This window comes from Ambystoma mexicanum, chromosome 5p, assembly GCF_040938575.1.
Source record: "Ambystoma mexicanum isolate Mex_15411 chromosome 5p, UKY_AmexF1_1, whole genome shotgun sequence".
Lineage (NCBI taxonomy): Eukaryota > Metazoa > Chordata > Amphibia > Caudata > Ambystomatidae > Ambystoma > Ambystoma mexicanum.
The window spans coordinates 588,812,588-588,837,603 of NC_090930.1; the positions used below are offsets into that span (position 1 = coordinate 588,812,588).

The 25,016-nt window shown below is 46.0% G+C and overlaps 1 protein-coding gene across 4 annotated transcripts in view; it reads right to left on the minus strand.

Annotated features, from left to right (window-relative positions):
- DIAPH2 (diaphanous related formin 2) overlaps positions 1-25,016 on the minus strand; it is a 5,141,990-nt gene that overhangs the window by 3,422,929 nt on the left and 1,694,045 nt on the right. For all 4 annotated transcript variants that reach the window (XM_069612994.1, XM_069612992.1, XM_069612991.1 and 1 more), the window contains one exon: positions 11,245-11,361. In XM_069612994.1, coding sequence (XP_069469095.1) covers positions 11,245-11,361 — 117 coding nt within the window. The remainder of the gene's footprint in view (positions 1-11,244; positions 11,362-25,016) is intronic.

Below are 25,016 nucleotides of genomic sequence, written 5' to 3' on the forward strand. Positions count from 1 at the left end.
CCTAGGCCCTCTAGCCCACATAGGTTCTTCTGTATCTGTGCCTGTGTGAAGGTTCACACTCATTTGGCTTCACCTTGTCAGGCTCTTGGCTTTGCCACACTGTGTCACAAATCCTTTGCGAGCCTTTGGCCTTCGTACACTGTATTTTTGCATATAGTTCATTTCATGATGGAGTGTTCCTTCACCACCTTGCATTCATGGTCTCTCGCAATCTTCCATACTTGCTTTCTGCTGGAGCTCATACGGCACGTGCTTTGCTTTCAAAAAGGTTATATCTGAATTTCACACACACTTGACATCAGGTCATAGCTTTGCCCAAAAGCTTTCATTTACTTTGGTATTCAATATCTGTGATCTTTTACTCTGCCACTTGCATGTTATATTCTCCATCATTTTCTCTCACCCTGTTGCTTTGTGTTAGTTTCATCGTGTGCATAATTTTTCATTTATTCGGCATCCATTTCGGTTCACCCACAGCCCCCGGGAGCACCCTGGCTCGAGTGATTTTCCCTCTTCACTCACTGGTCCCTGGTGTCTCCTCCAAGCAGCTGTGCTTTCTGTTTCAGCTCTGCCTGCATGTTTTCCTTTGACCATGAACACTACACGCTCTTCAGTTTCTCTCCATAATCCGCCGGCAGCTCTGCTTTCTCTCTGCAGACTATGTACGTCACTTTGCTTCTTTCTTCTGCATCCGCAGCTCCAGCAGTGTATCTCTGACCATTGAAACCCCTTACCTGTGGCCTTCTTGGGCCCTCATGACCCTTAGCTCCACAGTCTCTTGGGGTTGTCTGCTGGCATCCTGGCTCTTCTGCGGGATCCACCTTGGCTGCCTCCTCGCATACAGGAGTCCCTGCTGGTCTCCCCCCTTCTTATACTCCTGCAACCACTTGACAGGTTTCAGGTGTGAGTTCTAAATTGTAATTGCCTGATTGCAACTAGTGGTGCACTCAGGACATGCCTGACCTTTACAACATTATGCAGGCCTTGACCCAGTAGTATAGTAGGTTGAATGAGGGAAAATGAGAGGAGATGTTTTACATCCCATAAAAGCCTTAAAAGGATGAGGTTGGTTCTCAGACATAAGAGAGGGATACCAGGTCTCACTATTAACCCTCCTCCTTTTCACCCTCTTTCTGTGGCTTCAAGATTGATAATATCTTCTGATATTATTGTGGCTATAGAGATATAAGGGGTAACACTAGTCCATAGATGCACCTGGGATTACAGGTTAATCATGGAATGGGGAGTACTGCATCTCGCCCAGGGATGTGCTTGCTGCAATTCCCAGGGACCCTCCACCCAGGTGATCCTCCCTCTCATCTCCACTCCTCAGGGTCGGGATCCAAAAGCGATGGTCTTTCCCTGGCCATCTGAGAAGAGGACCCATGGGGAGTAGGTGTGAGGATGCCCTCAGGTGTCTCACAGGAAGGAGACACGATAAGTACAATGGGGAAGGAGAAATAGGGCATTAGGTATCAGACAGTACCATCACACATATAGACAACAAAAAGAGTTGATGCGTCAGTTTGGGAGAAGTTGCGGGAGCAAGGTGTCTTAGAGCAAGCTGTCTTAAGTGACGAGACAGGTTTTCAGGTTTTTCCTAAAGGTATAGCAGGAAGGTTCTTTTCTTAGTACGATGGGCAGATTGTTCCAGAGCTTTGCAGTAAGTACAGGAAAGCATGAGCCGGGTACTCTGAGGTAGTGGCAGTTCATTGATCTCAGCTGGCATGGGTGGGGGGTGCATTTCTCCACACAACGCGAGTTGTAAGCCGGGGCAGTGTGACCACACCATTTGCCTAACAGCCTAATATATCAACTTCAGCAGAGTCAGGGCCAAATTTTGCCATCAAACCAAAACTGAAATTCGAGTGTCTTTCTTTGCTAGACCCAGGATTTGGAGATCAGAAGAAGTGCAACACCACAGATGTGACAGATTAAAGAGTAATTAGCAAGGAATACACATTGTTCTTCATTAGACCAAAGACAAGTGAGTCTCCAGAGTAAAACCCCAAATCCTAGCAGAGGTTTCCAAGGAGCATGTGACCTCATTATCGGGCAGATAGGCCATAGAGGTTTCAAGAAGTAGCATAGAAAATTGATTAAATAGGTGAAGAAGCTCATAGGTTGAGCTGCTATATTTGAGAAAAGGAATCATTAAAGTAATTCCCAATGCCTTGGAAGCAGCATCGTAGCTACAGAAGGTCACTGGTGTGAGGGAAGCATGGTATCACAAGTAGACACGGACACAAGAGCTGACCATTTCAATACCTTTATTGATGGTTTAAAAGGGGTTGGAAACTCCTAGTTTGCCATATAACTGAGATGGAAGTATTTTCGACCATCAGACGAAAAGAAAATACAGTTCTAGTCACCCTTAGTCAAAATAAAATGGCCTATACTAATAAACCTAATGCCTGCCCTCTTTTTACACAATAAATGTGTAAAGGGAATGTGTAATGCAAAAAGGAAAATCAGTGTTCAAAAGAAATGCCAGTATGGCTGAGTAAACACCTTTCCCCACGTTTTGTAGCATGGGCTAAGGTGGCATACCTGGACCTTTGCGACACACTTTGGCTTCCGACACAAGGATGCAGTTTGTTTTGTGGACAAGGGCCCACTTGACCTTCCACAGTAATACAGTTTAACAAATAAAGTTTTTTTTTGTCTGGTTACCACAATTCAGTACCAGTTTCCCGCACCAGGCTCAAACCTTCCAAACTCAATTTGTTGGGGCTCCGATTCTCAAGCTTTAATCACACCTTCATAGGCATCCCTTTCTAGGGGTCAAGTCTCCATTCACTTTCTTTCCACTGTCACTGTGAGGCTTTCTCTTTTACCTCGACATGACCACTTCGACCTTCTTTCCTCAAACAGCACTTTTTCTCTACTACATCAAGGTCTCTTGGTAAATATAGTTTCGAGCACAGTACTTATTTCAAAGTTCAAAGACATCTCTCACACTCAGGTTTCCCTCTGCCAGGATCAATCCTAACAACAGTTCAAATCTTGCATCTTAGTTTCTTTCTCTTCCCTCCAATTCCACAGCATCAGACATTTCACAGAGATTTTCGATTGGGCAATCTTCTTTCGCCAAACCACTCTGTTACTTTGTATCTTTAATTTACAGTTCTTTAAATGCTTTGCTTTCTCTCACATTTTATCACCACACGCGCAACCTTAATTCGTCAGATACTGTTGCCGTCAAGTTTCATTTAACAGAGACCAGACTTTCATTGCTTTCATCAACTCACCGGTTGTGTTAATGAATTTTCATCTTTCATGGCTCTGATCTTGTAGCCAAGGCTGATACCACAACTACTGCTGCACCTCCCCAACTCTGCCATTCATCCAGGAGTATGGTTGGTATCCTTGAAACACAAAAGAGGTTTGTCTTTTCTCTCTGGCTGGGCTTTCTTGCACAACCTTCACGGCCTTTCGGAGGTAACGATCTCTCGCTGGGGTGTCCAGTGTTTCTCTGTACCTCAGTTCCATCCCTCGGCCTGTTGCTCTGCTCCCCCTGGTTTGCTGTCGACTGGAAGGACTGCTCCTTCTCATGCATCGCCTTGCCCAGAGTGTCTCTCAGTGTTCCAACTTTTAACCATGTGGGGAGAGCTAATGGGTACCAGGTGTATGTAATTAAGATCAAGTGCCTCGACCTGCCTGATCTTATTAGTGGGCCAAATCCAATGCATTGCTATTTTCCAAGCAGAGAGTTGGGGGCAGATCTCTCTCCTCGGCTGGGGCCTCCCTCTGGAACAGCTTCTCTGCCTCTCTCAAACAAGTGCAGAACCAACTCCAGTTCTGGAAGCAACTCATGACCTTCCTTTTCACTTCTGCTTTCTCTCTTCCTCTCCCCTGCTGATGCACCTGACTGCTCTGCGCACTGGTCACCAGGTCACCCTCTGAACTCAGAACCAGGCTCCTGCATGTCCAGTTGTCTTTGCACTGCCTCTGGGCTCCCCAACACTTAAGGGTCTGTATCTGTAACCCTACAGTTCCTTTTCTCTGCACATATGAGTCACCAACTGACTGCACTTGTGAGTTAACTGCACTTCCTCCTTCCCCTCCCCCCTGACACTTCTGCCCTTCCCTCTTCCCCACACTTGCGCGATCTGATTGACACAAGGCCTAGTAAGATTGTTATTTTGTCCACCCTTTGTTTCCCCCCTCCTTGTCTTGTCACGCCTAGAACCAATTGTGTACAGGCGTGCTATAAATGCCACATCATATAATATCGTATCATACCATATCATATCATTGCATTGCATGGGTGGTACTCCTTTTTGCCTCAGATCTCCTCTTCCTCCACTTAGTGTTTGTGTAGGAAAAAGGTGGGGTCTGGGAAGTCGGAATATCCTATAAAATAGGATGGGGCAGGGGTATTTGGAAAGGGGTTCCTCCCCCACTTCCAGAAGACCCCTCACCCAGTGATCCTCCCACACTTGTCCACCCCCAGGGTCTAAAGGCGATGGGCATGCCTTAGCCACCTGACTAAGGGATCTGCAGGGTCTAGGCAGTGAAACACCCTCTGGTTTTTCACACTGGCCACATGAGGTAGAGCTGAGTGTTATCTATGCACTCTAGCTCAGGGACACCAAATCCCCTGGATCAGATCCCCCACACTTTGATAAAAGATTGGCACCCTGAAGCACACCAAAGGTGCTGGGGATCAGAGAGATACCAGCAGCATTCGTCTTTACCAAATGAAAGTGGTCAGCAAGAAAGGAAGGGAACTAGTACAACACAAGACCAATGATTCCCATTTGGTGCTGCAAGATGTTAATGAGAATTCTGTTGGAAATTGTGTCCAAAGAAGTGGGGCAGCCCAACTGAACCAGGAGGCACCAACAGCATCCAGCACAAACGTAATAGCAGATACAATGCTAGAGCCAGGAATTAAACCTGAACTGTAGTGAGTCAATAGGTTCCAACCAAAGATGTAATTATACCCCTGGCAAAAAACAACACACTCCACAGTTTTGTTAAAAAGGTCAATGTTGTAATGGGCCATTTCTTTTTTGTGCTCAAGTGTGGAGTATTTTTTCGTATTAATTTGACATGGCAGAAATGCAGTGATTGGGGAACAATACCCCAAGCAATTAAGTAATGGAGGCCATGGGGGATAGGTAGGGCAGAGAAAAGCTGCAAGGCTTCATCACAGATGCTGGAACATTATAATCAGCTTAGCAATAAGCATTAATGTAAATCATACCTAGCGCCAAATCAAAAAAATAACTCTTCCAAGGAACCAAATAATGATGGTTACGCTAGTGGAGAAAACATACGTATATATTTGAGATATAAACAGGTTGTCTCATCAAGTCACGACTCTTTAAAGCAGGTGCACTGAACATATATTCAAAACTATACTACAATCACCAATGAAAACACAAATGCTGTATTCCATTACCGTGTTTGGACAGTGCAAAGGCTAAGCTGCTGGTAATTTGAACTGTACATTATTTTTGCAAGTTATTAGTTATTAGAACTGTACAATTATATCTTAAAGCTTTTCTTTTCTTCATGCCAAGACTTATACAGGCATATTTTGAGTTTGAACTGTTATACCCAAAAAATAAAGAACCCAGAAAGCCTGCGTGAACAAATCAATGCCTGGTCAAAATCAAAGTGCTAAACTGGCACCACAACCAGTAATCCAATCCTGCCATAAAAGCATTGACGGAGGTGAACTTCTAGCAATCCAGATACACTATCAATTTACATAGGACACATGAAGGCATATGTGACGAAAGGGGGGAATTTGTCCCTCCTTCCCCAGAGCCCCCGTGAGGCTAGGGAGGTGAGCCCACTGTGCAGTGCCCTCCCTAAGGGTAGTGGCAAGTGGTATCTCCCTGGAAGAGACTCCCCTTAGGGGACATGGATTCTCGTTCCTGTGAGGAACTCCCTAAATCTGTGCATACTGTGGAATACATGTGATGCTAAAAAATACCAGCAACTGTGAACTACCAAGACTGTGATAAAGAAATGCCTAATAGATACCATAATCTTATGGAAAAAAGAATATTTCCCTTTAAATCAATATATCCAATCGACTGGGATGATGTGCACTCAGCGAGAAGGCAGAACGAAGAGGGAGTGGAACACGTACACAGCCCTGGAAGCCCCCAGGCTGCTTAACACCTTCTTGGACACTAGGATTGTAGTGGGTGGTGATTTTAATTTAAGATTTATTAAAAATGTTTATTTAAAAATGATAACATTTAATTTTAATTTGTGTACCATTTTAATGTAATTTCCAGGACATTTTGTGGATATAAAATTCATCCATGTGCGACTCATGGAACTGTAATGGATATCTAGGATGGCTTTCTGGCTGGTATGAACATGTTCAAAATGTGAGAGTTGGTGAGCGGGTGGAAAATTAAATTAGGCATATGCTTAATTACTTATATATTCATAACTATTGTGCTTTTTATGGAAACGGCAGAAACATGCCACATGGCCATGCTACATGATACAGATTTGCTGGTCGGCTTATCTAATTCTGCACGATTAGCTGAAACAGAAAATATGTTTAGTATGGCAGTAGCTAGTAAAATTATGAAGTTGTGACACATAACTAGTTTTTGTCAAAAAGTTGAAAGGAGAACAAAAGGGCATTTACAAATGGAAATTGCCATAATCCAGACCCCAACACCAATCCTGACTCCAAGGCTGGGTTTGGGAGGAGAGAGAAGGGTAACTGTCCAATTCTAGTGGCAGGGATTATTGCAGGGTACCTCCCCAAGAGTGTAAAATTGGTGGCGTCATTGCTGCTAAGTAAGGGGGGGCTGCACTAGGACCGGGGACATGCACACAAAAAAGGACAGAAGAAGGAGAAAGACAGGAGGACAGAGAGAAGAGACATCAGAGGAGATTGCTAACAGTGTATCTGGGTGGAGCTTTATATTTCTAAGAAGGCCTCAAAGCTGCCTGGGTCCTGGTGGAGAGCGGGAGGCCATCTTTGAGAGTGGAGTGACCAAACCCCTGCCCTATCATTCCAGAGTGTCCTGAGATGCGGTTGGCTGTCCTGAACCTTAAACGGAGGCTTGCTATGTAAGTAGAACTGAGCGCTGGGAAACCAAACATGGGGAGTCTGCTTGCCTTGAATCCTTTCCCTTTATAGTGGGACGGTGGGGGGAGTCAAAACTGTGTAGATCTTTAGCCTTTGTAACCAAAATATGTATTTAATTAGTTCCCCATTTGGCAGAACACTATGGGGTGAATTGTGTTAAACATTCGAAATTAATAAAGCTCACTTCCCAGTGTATGCTGAAAACTATAATTTAATTGGGTAATCCTTGTTGCCCAGCTGACCCTGACTTCTTTAAGGAAGAGGGGTGTCTTTGTTCTTAAATCAGTCCAACCTTTTATCCAGCTTTCCCATCACAGTCCTTTCAGTAACAGGTGTTGGGAGGGGGTCTGAAATCCCAAATTCCTCAAAACATTGCAATTTCTTTTCTGACTTCACAACCTAGACAAAGCAAGCGGGGGTCTGAAAAACAAAGCGATAAATCACCTTGAGTTTATTTTGAACCAAAAGTGTGGGCGAAATTATAATTATCATATGTATTTGAAATCCTACTGCTACCCTTTTAAGCCTGCAGGACAATCAGAATTGCACAACCTTACATAAGTGTCTTCTTTATTGATCAGTGTCATTATTTTGTGTAGTGAAATTTACAGAAAGTGAAGAATTGTGGTGGTGTTGTTCTTTACTCACTTTTGCGATTTGTTTATGCTGAGATAAGTTGATTGTGTTGTGCCACAGATAAAGTGGTGTTTTGACCTTACCATGCCAATTTCTATTCTGTTTAATTTAAATAAATACCAATATATTTCCCATACATGGGCCTGGTTCTTGGCTCATTGTTAGGTCCGGGGAGCGGGATCCAAGGGGCATGATATGTGTGCGAGATAGGGCTAAAAAAAAGAATCTGTTGAACAATGTATTGCATAACCACGTGTGTGGGGAGGGAAGGAGCTCCTTGTGTGGAGGGTGGCTTCTCAAACTGTTACAATTGTCATGGCATGTTTTATATGACATGCCATGCCATGATATATTATGCCACGGGATAGCATAGCACTGGATGATATGATATGAGATTCCCAGTAAGCTTGCAGTTTGACGTTGAATATAAGATTCCTGTTTCAAATTTGTGGGCAGCCTATTGTCTGTTGGGCACAGCAAACTCCCAGTTTGACAATCCCAGTAAGCTCCCAGTTTAGCATTCCCAGTAAGCTTCCGAGTCAACATTCCAATAAGTTTGACATTTCCTGTAAACAGGCAGTCATATTGACATTCTCAGTTAAGCTACCAGTTTGACATCCCCAGGAATCCCGGCATTCCCGCTGAGTGGCTACTTTGACATTCACAGTCAGATTGCTCTTTGACTTCCCCAATAAGCTTTCAGTTTTCACAATCACAGTATGCCGGGCCGAAATAGGCAAAATCAGCCCCAAATATTAATGAGACCAAGCTGTGTTTTTGCACTGCTGTTGCTGCAGGTCAGACTGAAGAGACAACATATAGTCCTAGGTCTTCTAAATCAAAATAACAGGCACTGTCATCAGGCAAGGGGCCCATCACACCGAGCAAAGACTTTACAAACACAGGTCGAAATAAGTACCTTTATTGCAATGAAATGACAGCCACTCTGCTGCCAGTGCTTAATAACAGCAAATTACAGCCCCCCAAATGGTTTGCACTGGCACAAAATGATAACGTAATTGGGGCTTTAAGTGTCAGAAATTGATGTTAATTAAGAAACTACTTCCAACAAAGAAGCGTGCAATAACGGATCTGAACATTGCAAATTCGCTCATGTAACTTGTTTGTGTGTATACGTTTATAAGCTCTGCCAGCACATATACAAATCATGAGGACGCATAGATAGGTAGAATGATGTGTTCCAAATGCAGAGTCATGGAGAGCTACTTGACAGGCAACCGATGGAACATCGTCTCCGGTACCGAGGTAGCAAGGAGTTAATCCCGGTTCCAGAACATCACGAAATGACCCATTAGAAATGACCTGCAATGCACTCACTGTCTGCGTTGCTTAAAACAAAAATGCCTTTTCTATTTAGCTGGCGTCTGCTTGCCGATTAAAATGCACCTCCCGTCAGCCCCCTTAAGCCTCTGGCCGGCAAACAAGCACTCTCAAAATAAAAATGACATGCTTCTCCCATAACTTGGAAAGGTGCTAAAATTGCCCGGATCCCTGCGGAGGTCAGATGGGCTTAGTGCATTCAGATCAAACCTGTGCAAGGAAATTGAAATGACTAAACCACGGCTAAAAGGTCAGCAGAAAAGAACAAAGAGTCGACTAAACACCTGGGAGTTCTCTCCGAGGCAATCAAAATGCAATGCGCCACTATTTAATAGAGAGACAGATGGCCCCCAACAGTCGCATAAACGCATGGAGGAGGATGCGAGATGCAGGGCAGCGCCATATTCGGAAGATGGAGGATATGATCAGCCGGGGAGCTTGACAGCCATTCCATGCTGGGTTTGCTGATCTTAATAAGCATAAAGGATGGCTATATCTGCGATGGGCTCGCCCTGGGTCAGAGAATGACGAACACGCATTCAAATGCTGAACAATGCGTGGACCCAACACAGCAATGCAGGCAAGTAGCCTTCATCGTAAGCACTGGAGTAGGACCCGTGCAGCTCAATCCTGCATAAAACCGGCAAAACCCACAATGGTGGTTCCAATCCCAGAGGTGTTGCTAGGTTTGTAAAAGTTCCGGAGCTACGATGTGTAGCGACTAGCTATCATTTTGGTTGTAGTCCCTGAGCTTCTATCCTGGGCTACACCTAAAAGACCCAGAGCTATAGACCCCCCACACCCCAGGCTCCCTAGAGCAGGCCCGGCCTTAGGGGGGGGGGGCGAGCCGGGTGACCGCCCGGGGGCCATTAGCCCCCACCACACCAGCAGCTCGAGGGAGTCTTTCAATGGTTCGCCTGAGCTGGCGTAGCAGGAGAAGGCGGGTAGGTGGGCGCATTCAGTGACAATAGGGTGGTCAGCACCCAATTGTCACCAAATGCGTCCCTCTGCCATGTGTGCCTTCAACAACAAAAGGCGCCATTAGCCCCCCACCATGCCAGCTCGGGGGAGTCTTTCAAGCACTCCCCAGAGCTGGCATAGTGGCAGAAGGCGTGGCAGGCGCTCATTGTTAGTCGATGCACCCGTGGCAGTGGAGCGCATTTAAGACCAATAGGGTGCCGATGCACTCTATTCGTAGCATTGCCACCTCGCCGGAGCGAGGAGGTTTTTTAAAAAAAGTGACACTTCCTGGCCCCGCCCCCTGTTAGGGGCACGCGGGGGAAGGGGGAAGTGCCAATTCGCCCAGGGCGCTGCTGCCCCCAAGGCCGGCCCTGCCCTAGAGTATACTGGGTCCAATGCTGTTTGATTGCAGCGTGTCATTGAGCGAAACCCTTTCATTCAACGCCCAGAAGCAAAATGAGACAACATTTTTGGGATGGTTTTAAAACAAGGACGCCTGCTGCATTTTGCCAGTCCACGTTTTAAGTGACCATGTACTGAATTAAATAACATAATGTGGAGGCCAATGCCACAGACTGCAGATAGGACACATGGAAAAAAGAAAGCCGTCCTCATATCAACAAAGAATGTGAAAGCAACTTAAAGGGTGGATCGTGATCTTAACAAGCATAAAAAAGGTGATGGGGTTTGGGAAATTAGTAAGCTACACAACATTCCATTCTCACTAGCTATTAGCATGAACCTTGTGATTGGACATATTAAAATGTGCTGTGATGGGTGAAGTACAATGGAGACAAACGGATGCAGTGCCCACACACCTAATGCAGTACAAGGCCAGCCTGTATCTGACCAGCCACAAAGTTGTATGATCACGTGGTGGCATTGTGGATATCCTTTCAGCATGTGCAACCGTGGAGAAAATATTTCTGCCATAGTTTCCAAACAAGGACACCAAACACATTCTGTTGGACAACACTGTTCCAATTGTCATGCACCCTGTTAATGGAAATGATGCTAGCTCTTGATAGATTTTTTATTTTTATTTAAAAGAAAATAAACGTGTAAATCCAATTCGCTAAATGTAAAACATTAAAATACCTATGTTTGGAAGCGATGCTCATCATTTATGAAGGAGACGCTGTAGGGCATGTGATATTACTCTGTACATTTCAGAAGAACACAAATCTCCAGAGAACACAAAACAGACATACGTGATATTGGGTGACCCTTACCTGACATAATAATCATTTCTTATGAGCAGCAGGTGTTGCAGAATGGATAGAAAATAATTTTCCGACGATGTGTCCTTCAGCATGTTGAAAAGAAGATGGTAAACCTCATTCATATCGGTGCCAGGAGAGTCAAGGAAAGAGTGAGATACGAGAGAATAATTGAGGGTGCAAGTTTTAAATCGAGGCATTAGTTAACCGCAAGACAGTAACAGAGGAAATGTGTTTAGAAGTGTATTTAGGGTGATGTTACAGAAACTTTGCAGCAGTGGACAAATTGCTTCACTACAACAAAAAAACGTATTTTGTCAGTGTATTTTTTACAAAAGGACAATGTTTGCCCTAGTCCATAAAGTAGTGCTAAGGTCAAAAAGGCATTGAAACAGTATGATTTTTGCACTTGAGCAAATGACGTAGTGAAGCAGCAGAATGAGCTGAGAAATTTAGTTAATCTGGCAGCATTGGGTAGACCTTCAGAGCAGTCCAGTGTTCAAGTGAATGGCGAGGATCAGCAGACGTGCCTTTGGGGCATTATTGGGAGAATGGCCGTGTTTCTTGTAGCTTCTTAAGGGGAGGAGTCCTATGTGGTATGTGGACCAGGAGCTATGATTGGAAAACACTTGGAGAAAGTTATGTTTTTGCCCAACAGATTTCCGAGCTTTGAACGGAAGACATTGTAAGAGCACATATAAATTGTGTTGCATCTATAAAAATAAAGCTGGGTGACTGTTTTCAACGGGACATTGATTGCTGTACATCGAGTAATTAATCTGCACCCTTGCTAACTTAAATATTTATTTCTTAACTTTACTATTTTAAAATACACAAAAGAAAAACAATGTTCAGGATTTAAAGGATAGCCACCAAAAATACAATCAAATAATTCTGAACATGCTACACATGCGATGCATCCAGGAACTCTCCAAAAGGGTGCTTCTTGCTCTCTGGAAGAAACTGGCTGTAAATTTGTTGAATCACCAATTTTGTTGATGTTGCTGATGCCCGACAAAGGTTAGAGCAAGAGGTCACTACAGACGAAGGTAGGTTGCATTTCAAGTGGTTGGGGGCTATTACGTGCCCTAACCACTGGCCTGCAGTGTATGATTCTGACCTCTCCACCTGAGCAGTGCCTGCTTAGTAGAAAAAACAAAATTAAAATTTGGTGGGCTTCATTGGAAATACTATTTTTATGAACAGACCATGAAGAGATACATAGATTTAAGTAAGGTGGATCGTAAACTAGGATGTGGTTTTCCATACTTGCTACTGTGCCCATATCGGGCCTTTGCTAGATGTTTGTTGCATTTACGGCCGAATAAGGAAAAAATATTTCACTGGAAATATGTGGAAGATTCAATTTTTAATATCTGGTCGAACCCTCTGGAGTCCTTAAAACGTTTTGTCTCTGAATGCTCAGACTTAAATACTCTTAGGAACGATCCTTTAGGCACTTTATTGAGGGAATCAGATTGCAGCTTTGGGACTTACTCTGGGAGTGCTCTTGTTTGGATCATTGTTCGAGATCATATTAATTGCTCTGTATTCCTTTTTATAAAAACGGTGTAAATTATTTATATTTTTTTGTCTTCTTTGTTCTTTCCGTTTTTGGGATTTTATATATTATGTGAAGTTTGTATTTATTTTTAAATATGTAACATATTATGTAAAGGCCCGTTCATTTAGGCTATATGACACTGAATAAATAAATAAAACAAAAAAAGAAAGTACAATCCACTTAGGAATTAAAACAAGCTGGATGGTCTTCCACCAGAGGCTTGCCCCGTCTCTAAATGTTCTTGTATTCCATAATGTCTTCATTGATCCGATATCTGTGATTGGAGAGCCTACTTAAATGCACCTGAATGGTGGCAGAAGACCACAAAAAGCTTCTCTGCCTGCACTCCAAAGCAAATCAAGTAGAGCTATTAGAAGTAGGTCACAGAACACTGAGTGCACAAACACAGTCATTGAAAGGGTTAAATATGATGTCCAGATGTGAATTTCCTAAAGTGGCACATAAAGGTTCATAGCGTGGGACGAGCATGCAATGCAACAGGCTTCAGTTGTTCGGATATGTCTCCGTTGTTGAAATGGGTCTATAATTGACCACTGACTTGTTTATTACACCTGGGTGTGATTTTTTTGTTCAGTACTAAATTGGCCCGGATTTGAAAAAGACACATGTAGTGTCGAAACACGTGTTATCGTAGAGGGCAAAGACATTGGAATAATGTGGATACTCATTGAATAAATTGAAAATTTCATGTTAAGTACAGTTGTGTGGTGCAGGAGTTTCTGTGTGAGGACAAGTTACCTTCTTTGTTTTAACCTAAGAGGTTGGGGCTTGACCTTTTTCTTTCGTCTTCACTGTCATTAACAGAGTCTGGGCTAGACAAACCCACAATATTTGTAAAGGATACAAGACAAACCCACAATATTTGTAAAGGATACAAGAGGTCTGGTCAGACCTTAACAAAGGATAAGTGATGAGCCTGCTGTATCCTGTGTTCCACCGTGAAGGAGTACCATAAGAAAGACTAGTAATAGACCTTCCAATTGATAAAACACTCCATCTAATTATGTAACCAGATAGAGTGAGTGATCAATGGAAAGGGCCAGGAATGAGAACAGCCACCAATCTGTAAAAATATAGAGATATGTAAGTATTTGTTTACGGGATGTAATTACACTATATATCCTTTTAGACCCCACACTAACCTGTGGTGAAGGAACTGAAATTATCCATGTAGAACACAAATAATCCAATCAGGAAAACAATGACTAGGAGGAGGGAAAGTTAGTAGGGGATCTAATCCCGAACCATGTGAGGGTCACGCTAGTGCCAGGTTGGTGCACACCTGGTTAGTGTCACAAAGTTCAGTGCACAATGTTATCCAATATCAGTGTTCATAAGGAAAATAAGCACTCCATTCTTCTGGGGAGAATTGCAGTTCCAATGCCCTTGAATACTCCTAGAACTTAAAGTCCAACTGGATAAATGAATATAAACCAAATGATGCTGTGAACTCAATATTAGTAGAGTTCCAATGGTTAACCTAAGAATCAGCGGATAGGCAGAGCCTGAGAACGCTTACTTGTAATGTCTTTCTTGCGTGTAGATGAAGAACTCTGACGTCTCAATGGAGAAGAGGAACACTGCTTGGAACACGTTCCCTAATCTCCTTGGTGGCAGTTAGGACACTGCCAAGAGCATCAGTGATGGATATAGGAATAACGCAGCATAGGAGAATGCTGATTTAAGCATGTTCCCGATTCCCGCAGCGGCAGGTAAGCACCGCCGTGAATACCCGCGGGTGAACAGGTAACCGCGGGACAGAGGAACGCTGGTTTCACACGTTCCTGACTTCATGCAGCAAATGTAAGTACACTGGCGAGAATGGAAGTCCCGCTGGAGGAAGGCAGCTCGTGAAAGACTCCAGCAACAGCAAACAGCAGGGAAACGAAGAAGAGTTAAATGCTTGAAATGGCTCAGACTAGCCGGGGCTTCGCTATAGCCAGGACAATTAATCAGAAGCGCGGTGTAAGCGCCATTGAGTTATTATATACGTACAGCGGTGTCACGTAATCAAGTCACGTGATTCTACCGACGAACGCCCCGTCTCTGCTGCCATTCACAAAGCGTATGAAACAGCTTCCATTGTGTATATAACGGTCTAGCCGTTCTGTGGGCATAACGCTCATTCCATGGAGCTGCACGTCCTCTATGAGAAGACGAAGCGGAGGCATTAGGTGTGACATTCACACATCTGCGACAACGGAGAAAATATTAATTATATCTAGGGCGCCGAGCCAACTTAAGCTGGCACACCAAACAACCCCACTTTTAAATCAGCATCTCCCTATAGAATTGTCTGCTGTTTTCACCTTTTGGTAATATGGAATTGGAAGAGTCGACTGAAAAGGAATGAGAGCCCCTCTTCTGATAACAAACATGGGTGAAATACTATGTTCTGTGCAATTTGTTCCATGCAGGAGGGTCTACAACCACATTTAGCTCTCGTCACCCTTCACAGAGGAGAAATATCTATTTGCTTATCAGTCTTTGTCCCCACCCAAAGGGATGTCCAGCACCAAAATGCTAGGCAATTCTCCTATGAACAAGAGTAGCATCAGCAACCCCAGACATGTGCTTTAGCCTTGTTGGGGCTCCTCAATGAGGTGAAGCTGAGCCTCTCTAAGGCATAGTGAGCAAGGGGTCCAGGTCTGGATTACCCTTGGTTAATTAGGGTGAAACCCCAAATTTTACAAAATTTAAAAGGAGTGTGGGAACCCCGCTACTGAGAACGAACATCGGTCAAATACCCTGTTCTATGCAATTTCTTCCACTCAGGAGGGGCACACAGTGAGCAGGGGGTCCACGTACCCTCCCGATTGGAAAAAAATCCATAGAACAGGGTATTTGAACCATGTTTGTTCTTAGTAGAGGCGCTCCCAAAAAACCTTTTCACCTTTGTTGGACCAGGCCCATTTCTTTCATCACCCTCTTTTACAGTGCTTTGCATGTATTTATTTTGATAAGTACTTACAGCAAACGCAATGGATCCCTTTGCTGATATCCGTGTGACCAAAATCAGTGGTGGGTCAATATTCGTCCTTGAAAGGCTTCTACTGGATGCATGCATTCGCCTACATGGTGATTGCAACATATTGCTGTGAAATAATGTATCCATTCCTCAGATGCTAGAATGGTTCGGCTGTAACAACAATCCAACGCAGTTGAACTGAATCCCTCCCCATCAGTGATTGACATAAGCCCGAAGCGCACTAACAGCGCCATTGCAGTAAGAAAAACAATTAAAAAAAGACCAAAACTAGATTTAAACTCGGTAATCTCTTGATGGAGAATCCTATGGGAGCGGATTCTTTCCTGCATATTCCATGTGCCACCTGAGCTTGATAGATCAATGCCAGAGAATATTATAATCCTCCATTGAGTTGTCAGTTGAGACATATTGATGAACCGCCACGTAACGAGGCCGGTTATCGGAATTCCTAATGAGTTATCAGGAAATACGAGTCTGTCTTCTGCAGTGGTCGAAGTGGTTGGGATCAGTGTTTTTCTACTTTTAAAAAATGTTTTACTGTCCCTGTACTTTTATTTTAAAAAGAAACCGTTAGTCTTAAAATTAAAGTGTAGGCAGAAGTTGAAACAAAGTGCAATGCACTGAACCTTCCCTTAAACAGCAGGTGTGTTTGTTTGGAGTTTTGATTTGCACGTGGGAGGGGGCGTGGCGATGGTGTTTGTGGGGCGCATGGCAGACCAGCAGGGAACATATTTCCACTCCTCCTTTTGGTATACTTCGACCACTGGTCTCTGCATTCGTTTTTCCAACCCGGAAGGAGGCCACCACTTCCCATGCCCCGGGATATGCAGCAATGTTTGGCAAAGGAATGCAGGATCCACCGTGTTTACAATGTTCTAAAATGGAGCACGTTTTCTGGTAATTATCCTTCTCTTTGGTAACTTAGACGAGCTTCCAACCGAAAGATATCGCTTCAAATGTACTTTATACAAATCAAGCATGTCTGCCGCAGTCATGAGAACTGCGCGAATTCTGCAATTAACACACTTAAATGCATGTTTTGTTTTGAGGGGAAAACATGGCAATTTGTTATATGAGACGGCGGCTTCCACCTGGTTTATTATAAGTACTGAACGATGTGCGCTGATGAAAAAGCGATTTATTTATCTTCTTTACAAGGGAAATCACTTAAGAAATTACTCCCTATTTACACTCCCGGCACACAATTAATTTGATGCTCACGGGGACAAGTACAAAAATAATCGCTGCAAATGAAATGAAAGATCACCAAAGAGACATTCAGCTGTCAATAACTCAGGACTAACACATTTGCGAAAACCGCGCTATTAATTAGAATGCGTGCCTGCTGTATTAGCCTGCCCTTTTCGTCAACAAATGCGTTTCCTGTCATGATGTCTCAAGCTGTTTGTTCTGAGGCGTTCGTTTGTGAGTGCTGTCAAACAAATATAGGGTAGGCCCTGTTTATCAAATGCCACTGATGCATTGTGGGGGCCGTTATGTTTCCATGGCAACTACTAACTGCTTCAACTATGTAATTTTCTCTCAGTTTGGACGCCGTCATTCTTTCCAACTCGTATATTGGACACTGAGAGAGGAAAACACCTAATTGTATTTTGCTTTAATAATCGCGATCCTCAATTACCAATAATTCAATTTTTGACAGACATCAATACAACAGATTTAAGACAATCTCGTCGTCACTGAGGCACACAAGTTGGGATTCTGGTGAGTAACATTCCCAAAGGAATATTATCTTTCTGAAGCACCCTTTAACATAGTGCTAAACAATTTCCTGTTTTCTCTAGGATTCTAGGCGATAGGGTTGGCCTGATATGTGGAAGCAATTGAAAAGCTCACAGTGAAGTGGGTGGGGCATGAGGCAGTCAATTGCTTTGCAGGTTCTACTTCCGGAGCAGAAGAGTAAGAAGCAGCAAGTTCAAAGACCACCTTGCACACAGAGAACTCTGGGAAAATGCTGCAGGCGGATAAGTCTGCTAATGACCTCCCAGCTGTGAATACACACATAGGCTTAGGCAGGCCCCCAATAGATATGCCTGCTGCTATGTAGTCTACACAGTATAGAACACACATATATTCTCGTGGTCATAATTTCCTGTGTGAAAGCACAATTGCAGGTGAATGGCTGCCCATTGCTGAAAGGTTATCAGCATACCTTGGTGCTGAAAGGAAGTGCACGTACATGAACTTGGTGCTGGCTCTCAGAAAGATGATGGCGGTGGGTACAGTATCCACATGTTATGGCTCAAGGTGTCTTGGCACAAAAACAATATAAATGGGAGTTCATGTTCTAAAACGTAGTAATTTGGCAGCAGAGAGCGAGTACACAGTAACGTAAACAGCTCCCCAGCGCCATGGGTGTATGGCAGGTCACATTTGTCATTGTGAGCATGGCAAGCAGCCCTCACACTCACATGCGAGCATGTCGGGGAGGGTTTAATGTCAACTGTGATGACTGCTTAGCATGCACGCATGGTAAACAGTGTTCACAAATACAATTAAACTGTGCCAGACAAGTGAGCATGACGGGGAGGGTTTCATTTTAATTGTACATGCTCCCTGCCATGCTCTCATGATGGGGAGCGTGTATAATGGATCCCTATGGAGTCCGCCTGCTTTATGCTGGTATATAAAGCAGACTGACTGACTCATTCTGATCTCCAGCATTTGTGCTGGCATGAAATCCATGCCTGTGCAGATGGAGGAGCATTTGTATGGCAGAGAGGAAGGGCGCAGGAGAAAGGCAAGTTCCGTTTCCGCCCCCCAACACCCTTCTCATACAAATCCTAGAAAATCAACCATGGCATGAAATCAAAAGCTTTAAAGCCTTACTCGAGACTTTTACACATTGCATTCACGTTACGGCTCTGTCGAACAGGAACCCCATGGTGCATTTTTATGTTTGAAGGGGTAATGGGCACATTTAAGGTGAAGAAGTTTAGAATAAAGCATAGAACAAGGAAGACCTATGATTTCCTTCCACTAGCAGCCACTTACAGGGGTAATGGAGCCAGAAGCCAACATACATGCAACATGGACACCTCTCTGCTGACGTAGTCTGGACTTGCCGGAGTTTGGCCACTGCAAGCCTTTGCAATTTTGCTCATTTTTGCAAGTCTAGGTTGTTGATGAAACACTGCTGCAATAATATTTATTTTCGCTATAGTGCAATTCCAGAGGCTTAATCCATGGTAGCTGAAAGTCAATTGGGTCTGCTCTTGTAATGTACTACTAGATTCAATGCACTGGTTTGTGACATAATGCACGCATTCTCTATTGGCACACACATGTAGTGATGTTTAAAGACATGTTTTGTTTTAGAGACCACCTTTGGGATTCTCTTTGCAGGAGGTGTCCTGAACAGGCATTTTAGACGGCATGTTTAAAAGGCAACCAACCCACATTAGTATTTTAGTTACTGTGTTCCTGATCCAGGAGTCAAGTCTAAAAACAAACATTATTATTAATATATGTAATGGGATAATGGGATGTGATGTCACCAAACATTAACATACGAAGGTGAAATATGCACATTTAATTCCGTTGGCTCTGCATGACCATACACATTGCAACGGACGAATGACATTTGCCTTTCATAAAATCAACACGCACACAACACAAACAAGGAGAGCATATTTTCTACTAATAGTTAAACGATGTGCATGTTTTAAACTCAAAAAAATCAATACCAACGTTTTCCCTGGAACATGCCGTCCCTAAATGTGACATTTCATCTTTCCTTGTTTGTTATTTTTCATCAGGTTATATGGTACAGTGGTGAAGAGCCTCGCCTGCTAACCTGGTAACCTGGCAACCGACATCAATTCCCAAAAGGCTGTCAGTGTTTCTCATTTTACACACAGCCTCTAAAATACCCAGAGGAGACGTGGGCCACCTTCTGAAAAAAGTGGCCGGACGGCATCTACCCGCATGTACCCTCAAGTAGGATAATACAAACATTATGTATGTATAGCCCTGGCATGATGGTGTTCCTGTATGTAAGCTACAGGAAGATATTAATAGCTATGACTATCACATATTCCTTAGTACAAATATAAGATGAGTAGGCCCCAGCCGAGACCCAAGATAATGAGCCTATATTCCAGCATTCTTACTTATGTAATCGAGAAACAATGGCATAGTGAGGGGAAGTTTATAATTAAAACTGAAAAAAATGGAATGGACCAAGTTACCCTTCTAACAAAACATGCAGTTTTGCTTTAATAAATGATCATGTTAGAATATAAGATGTTAAAGAGCTGGTTTATAGATGAGATCCAAGATCCTGAATGAGAGTGAAGGTGTGAAAACACTGGGAACGTTTACTTTAAATTCACACCAAAAGCATTGAACGTCAATAACCCAGAATCCAGTGCAACATGACTGGCTACCTTTAACCAAATGCATATCCACACAAATGAATGAACAATTATTATATAGAATTGATAAAAATTGAATATTGGATCACCTTACATTATTGTGACATCTCTGAGTTGTTTACTCGCTTGATGGTGGTGTGAGGCAGCTTAGAGTCTTTACAGCGTATGACTAAGCTCAAAAGCAACATTAAAACACCTAATAGACTGAGATGAGCCAATTCTCTCCAAGCTTACCTGGGCAGTAGCTGAGCAGCAGGGGTGGTGGCAAGATAAAGGCACAGTACCTCCATCGTCCATGTCAGCAACCAGGATGCACTCCCTGCTTGGCGTGTATAGATTGGATGCCACTGGAGTGCAGCTGAGGACATGTGTTCCATCAAGCTTGGAGAAGATTGGGTAAGAAAAGTGTGTGTGTCTGTGTATGCATGAGTGAGTACATGGAGTCGTTTACTCGATTGATGGTGGTGTGAGGTAGATTAGCGTCTTTACAGGTTATGCCCAAGCTCAAAAGGAACCTGGAAAAACCTAATATACTGAGATGAGCCAATTCTCTCCAAGCTAGCCTGGGAAATTTGAAAGACGGCCTTTATAGTCTATGAGCAAACATAGTATACAAAACCTACATAGATGTAGTATCTAATAATGTCTAAACAGGTCACCTGCACATAAGTGACAACTACCACACTGCAAAGTTATACTCTTGTCACAAAGAACTTGGATTCCAAGTAAGCCCCCACACACATGCTCATTACAAGTACAATCCCTGCATGTGGGATCTGTCCTTTCCCTTCATGTAAATAACAGCTGTGATTGTCAGCAACAAAGACACGGTAGGGCTGAATAGTCAAGACCCACTCAAAATGTGTGTCTGACCACCGAGCAGCTGAGCAGCAGGGGTGGTGGCAAGATAAAGGCACAGCAGCTCCATCACCCATGTCAGGAACCAGGATGCTCTCCCTGCTTGGCAAGTAGGGATTGGGTGCAGCTGGAGTGCAGCTGAGGACATGTGTTGCATCAAGCTTGGACAAGATTGGGTAAGAAAAGTGTGTGTGTGTGTGTGTATACATGCATGTGTGGAAGGGGATGAGGGTTTGTATGTATTTATGTTTGCATGTACCCCCATGTACTGGATTTGTTGATATTCCACAGATTGAGCCAAAAGGTGGTCTTTAGGGCTCTGGCCAGAGATTCCTGGCGGCTGCACTGAGTTCAGTACATGGGGGTTCTCCCCCAAACTCAACCTAAGATTATCCCGTTGAGCAGCAACCCAGCTCGCCATGAAAATTACCTCTGAGTGTTGAACATGTGTCGGCTACACACATAAAATACACTTGTTACACTCAAAACAAAACTTTGCTTTCTACCCCTTAATAGATGCAACATACTATTATCAAGTTTTATTCACACAAAGCATTTCTTAGTACCTAGCACAACTATGAGGTGTTTCATACTCTTCTCCTATTGGCACTTTCCTAAGAGATAAGGCTCAAGCACCAGGATACGCTCAAGAATTCCAATCAGGCACAGTGGTTCCACAATTCTAGTGCTCCCAACCCTATTTGGAGGTGGTCAGGCCCATAGGGATATTGGATGATATCCTGATAAGCCTAGTATTTTAGTTGCTTCTAACAAGCTAAGTACAACAAGGTGTGCAACTTTTACAGGAGACCCAAAGGGCTGAGAGTGAAGGTGGTTGCTGGATGACAGGTAAGGGTGATCAAGGTTATGGGGTACGTTAGAAAGGATAAAGTGAAAAGAATTCAAAGGACAACTTATTTAGCTTGAAGGACCAAGACTCCTACAAAAAGACAGTGCTGTCAAGTGATATGTAGCCTTCCTTTCCACTAATCAGCTGACATATTGTTAAGGTGGATTTTCAAAATCCACCTTGGGGTGGATTTTATGAAGCCACCATGGTGAGCAGGGAGACACCGAAAATAGCCAAATCAAATCAAGGTAAAGTAGCAGAGTGGGGAGGCTTACGGGTCGATTCATGGAATTAATGTGCGCCGAAAATTCCCGCGCAGAGGTGCCAAAATGTGTGAATCGCAGGAAAAGTGCGAAAATCGCAGTGCAAGTGCGAAAATCGCAGGAAAACCAGCGCACAGCGATTCATGGAAGTCCGTGCGCGAGAAAAACATTGGATGTGCGCTAAAAATGTGCGCTGCGCACGCCGGCGCACAGGTCATCCAACAGCGTGCGCCACGGCCACTGTGAAATCGCACATAGCGCGGCGCACATCACAAAAGTAGGCGGAACACGGGGCGTAACACTCGGAATGGGGAACAACGCGTGAAAATATGGGCGTCACGGGGGAAGTACAGGAGGCAAGTGCGCGGAACGCCCACACGCTCGCCTACAATCCGTATTCATGGAATCGAATAGGGCAAACCAGCGCACGGTCAAAGACGCGCACAGGGCCAAACAAGTACGCCACAAGAAAGCAGGCGGTAGCGCCCCTGCGACTGAAAAAAATGTGCGCCAAAATGTGCGCTAACAAAAAGCACCCATATACAGCCATGATGAATGGCCCATACAGTGGCCCTCTAGGACAAATGATGTGCAAAAGGGCCCCGACAAACACGGACACCCGCTGTGTGAAAAATAGCGTGTGCGCGTGTTCCTGGGTGCGTGGGAAGTTCCACACGCGATTAGCCTGGGTACGTGTACTTCGGGGTGCGCGGGAAGTTCCACACGCGACTGGCCTGGGTAGGTGGGGGAGCGTGGGAAGTTCCACACGCGATTGGCCTGGGTACGTGTACTACGGGGTGCACGGGAAGTTCCACACGCGATTGGCCTGGCTAGGTGGGGGTGCGCGGGAAGTTCCACACGCGATTGGCCTGGGTACTTGTATTCCGATGTGCGCGGAAGATTCACACGCGATTTCTGCAGGGTACGTGTATTTCGGTGGTGCCGGGGAATGCTACACGTGATTTGGCCATGTGGGTCCCCCCAGGTGTTCCCTCTACACCCTCCACGGCCCCTGCAGGCAGCCCACACCACAGGGTACTACCCTGCACCCCTGCTCATGTCCCACAGGCAACCCATCCACCATGGCCATGCCCACCAGCCAACCCACATGTCACCTTGCACTAGTGATCACCAACACATGTCTCCCACCAAACCCACCCCCCAGCCACCAGGGGCAGCCTCCACCAGGCCCCCACTCATGTCTCCTATTACCCCCACACCCCAGCAGTGCAGGGGCAGCCTCCACCAGGCCCCCACTCATGTCTCCCACCATCCCATCCCACAGCCACCAGGGGCAGCCTCCACCAGGCCCCCACTCATGTCTCCCACCACCCCCACCCCGCAGCAGTGCAGGGGCAGCCTCCACCAGGCCCCCACTCATGTCTACCACCACCCCTACCCCCCAGCCACCAGGGGCAGCCTCCACCAGGCCCCACTCATGTCCCCTATTACCCCCACCCCCCAGCAGTGCAGGGGCAGCCTCCACCAGGCCCCCACTCATGTCTCCCACCACCCCCATCCCACAGCCACCAGGAGCAGCCTCCACCAGGCCCCCACTCATGTCTCCCACCACCTCCACCCCCCAGCAGTGCAGGGGCAGCCTCCACCAGGCCCCCACTCATGTCTACCACCACCCCCACCCCCCAGCCACCAGGGGCAGCCTCCACCAGGCCCCCACCCATGTCCCCTATTACCCCCACCCACCAGCAGTGCAGGGGCAGCCTCCACCAGGCCCCCACTCATGTCTACCACCACCCCCACCCCCCAGCCATCAGGGGCACCTTCCACCAGGCCCCCACTCATGTCTACCACCACCCCCACCCCCCTGCCACCAGGGGCAGCCTCCACCAGGCCCCCACTCATGTCCCCTATTACCCCCACCCCTCAGCAGTGCAGGGGCAGCCTCCACCACCCCCACCCCCCAGCCACCAGGGGCAGCCTCCACCAGGCCCCCACTCATGTCTCCCACCACCCCCACACTCCAGCAGTGCAGGGGCAGCCGCCACCAGGCCCCCACTCATGTCTCCCACCACCCCCACCCCCCAGCCACCAGGGGCAGCCTCCACCAGGCCCCCACTCATGTCTCCCACCACCCCGACCCCCCAGCAGTGCAGGGGCAGCCTCCACCAGGCCCCCACTCATGTCTACCACCACCCCACCCCCCAGCCTCCAGGGGCAGCCTCCACCAGGCCCCCACTCATGTCCCCTATTACCCCCACCCCCCAGCAGTGCAGGGGCAGCCTCCACCAGGCCCCCACTCATGTCTCCCACCACCCCCACCCCCCAGCAGTGCAGGGGCAGCCTCCACCAGGCCCCCACTCATGTCTACCACCACCACCACCCCCCAGCCACCAGGGGCAGCCTCCACCAGGCCCCCACTCATGTCCCCTATTACCCCCACCCCTCAGCAGTGCAGGGGCAGCCTCCACCAGGCCCCCACTCATGTCTCCCACCACCCCCATCCCATAGCCACCAGGGGCAGCCTCCACCAGGCCCCCGCTCATGTCTCCCACCACCTCCACCCCCCTGCCACCAGGGGCAGCCTCCACCAGGCCCCCACTCATGTCCCCTATTACCCCCACCCCCCAGCAGTGCAGGGGCAGCCTCCACCAGGCCCCCACTCATGTCTCCCACCACCCCCACCCCCCAGCCACCAGGGGCAGCCTCCACCAGGCCCCCACTCATGTCTCCCACCACCCCCACACTCCAGCAGTGCAGGGGCAGCCTCCACCAGGCCCCCACTCATGTCTACCACCACCCCCACCCCCCAGCCACCAGGGGCACCCTCCACCAGGCCCCCCACTCATGTCTACCACCACCCCCACCCCCCAGCCACCAGGGG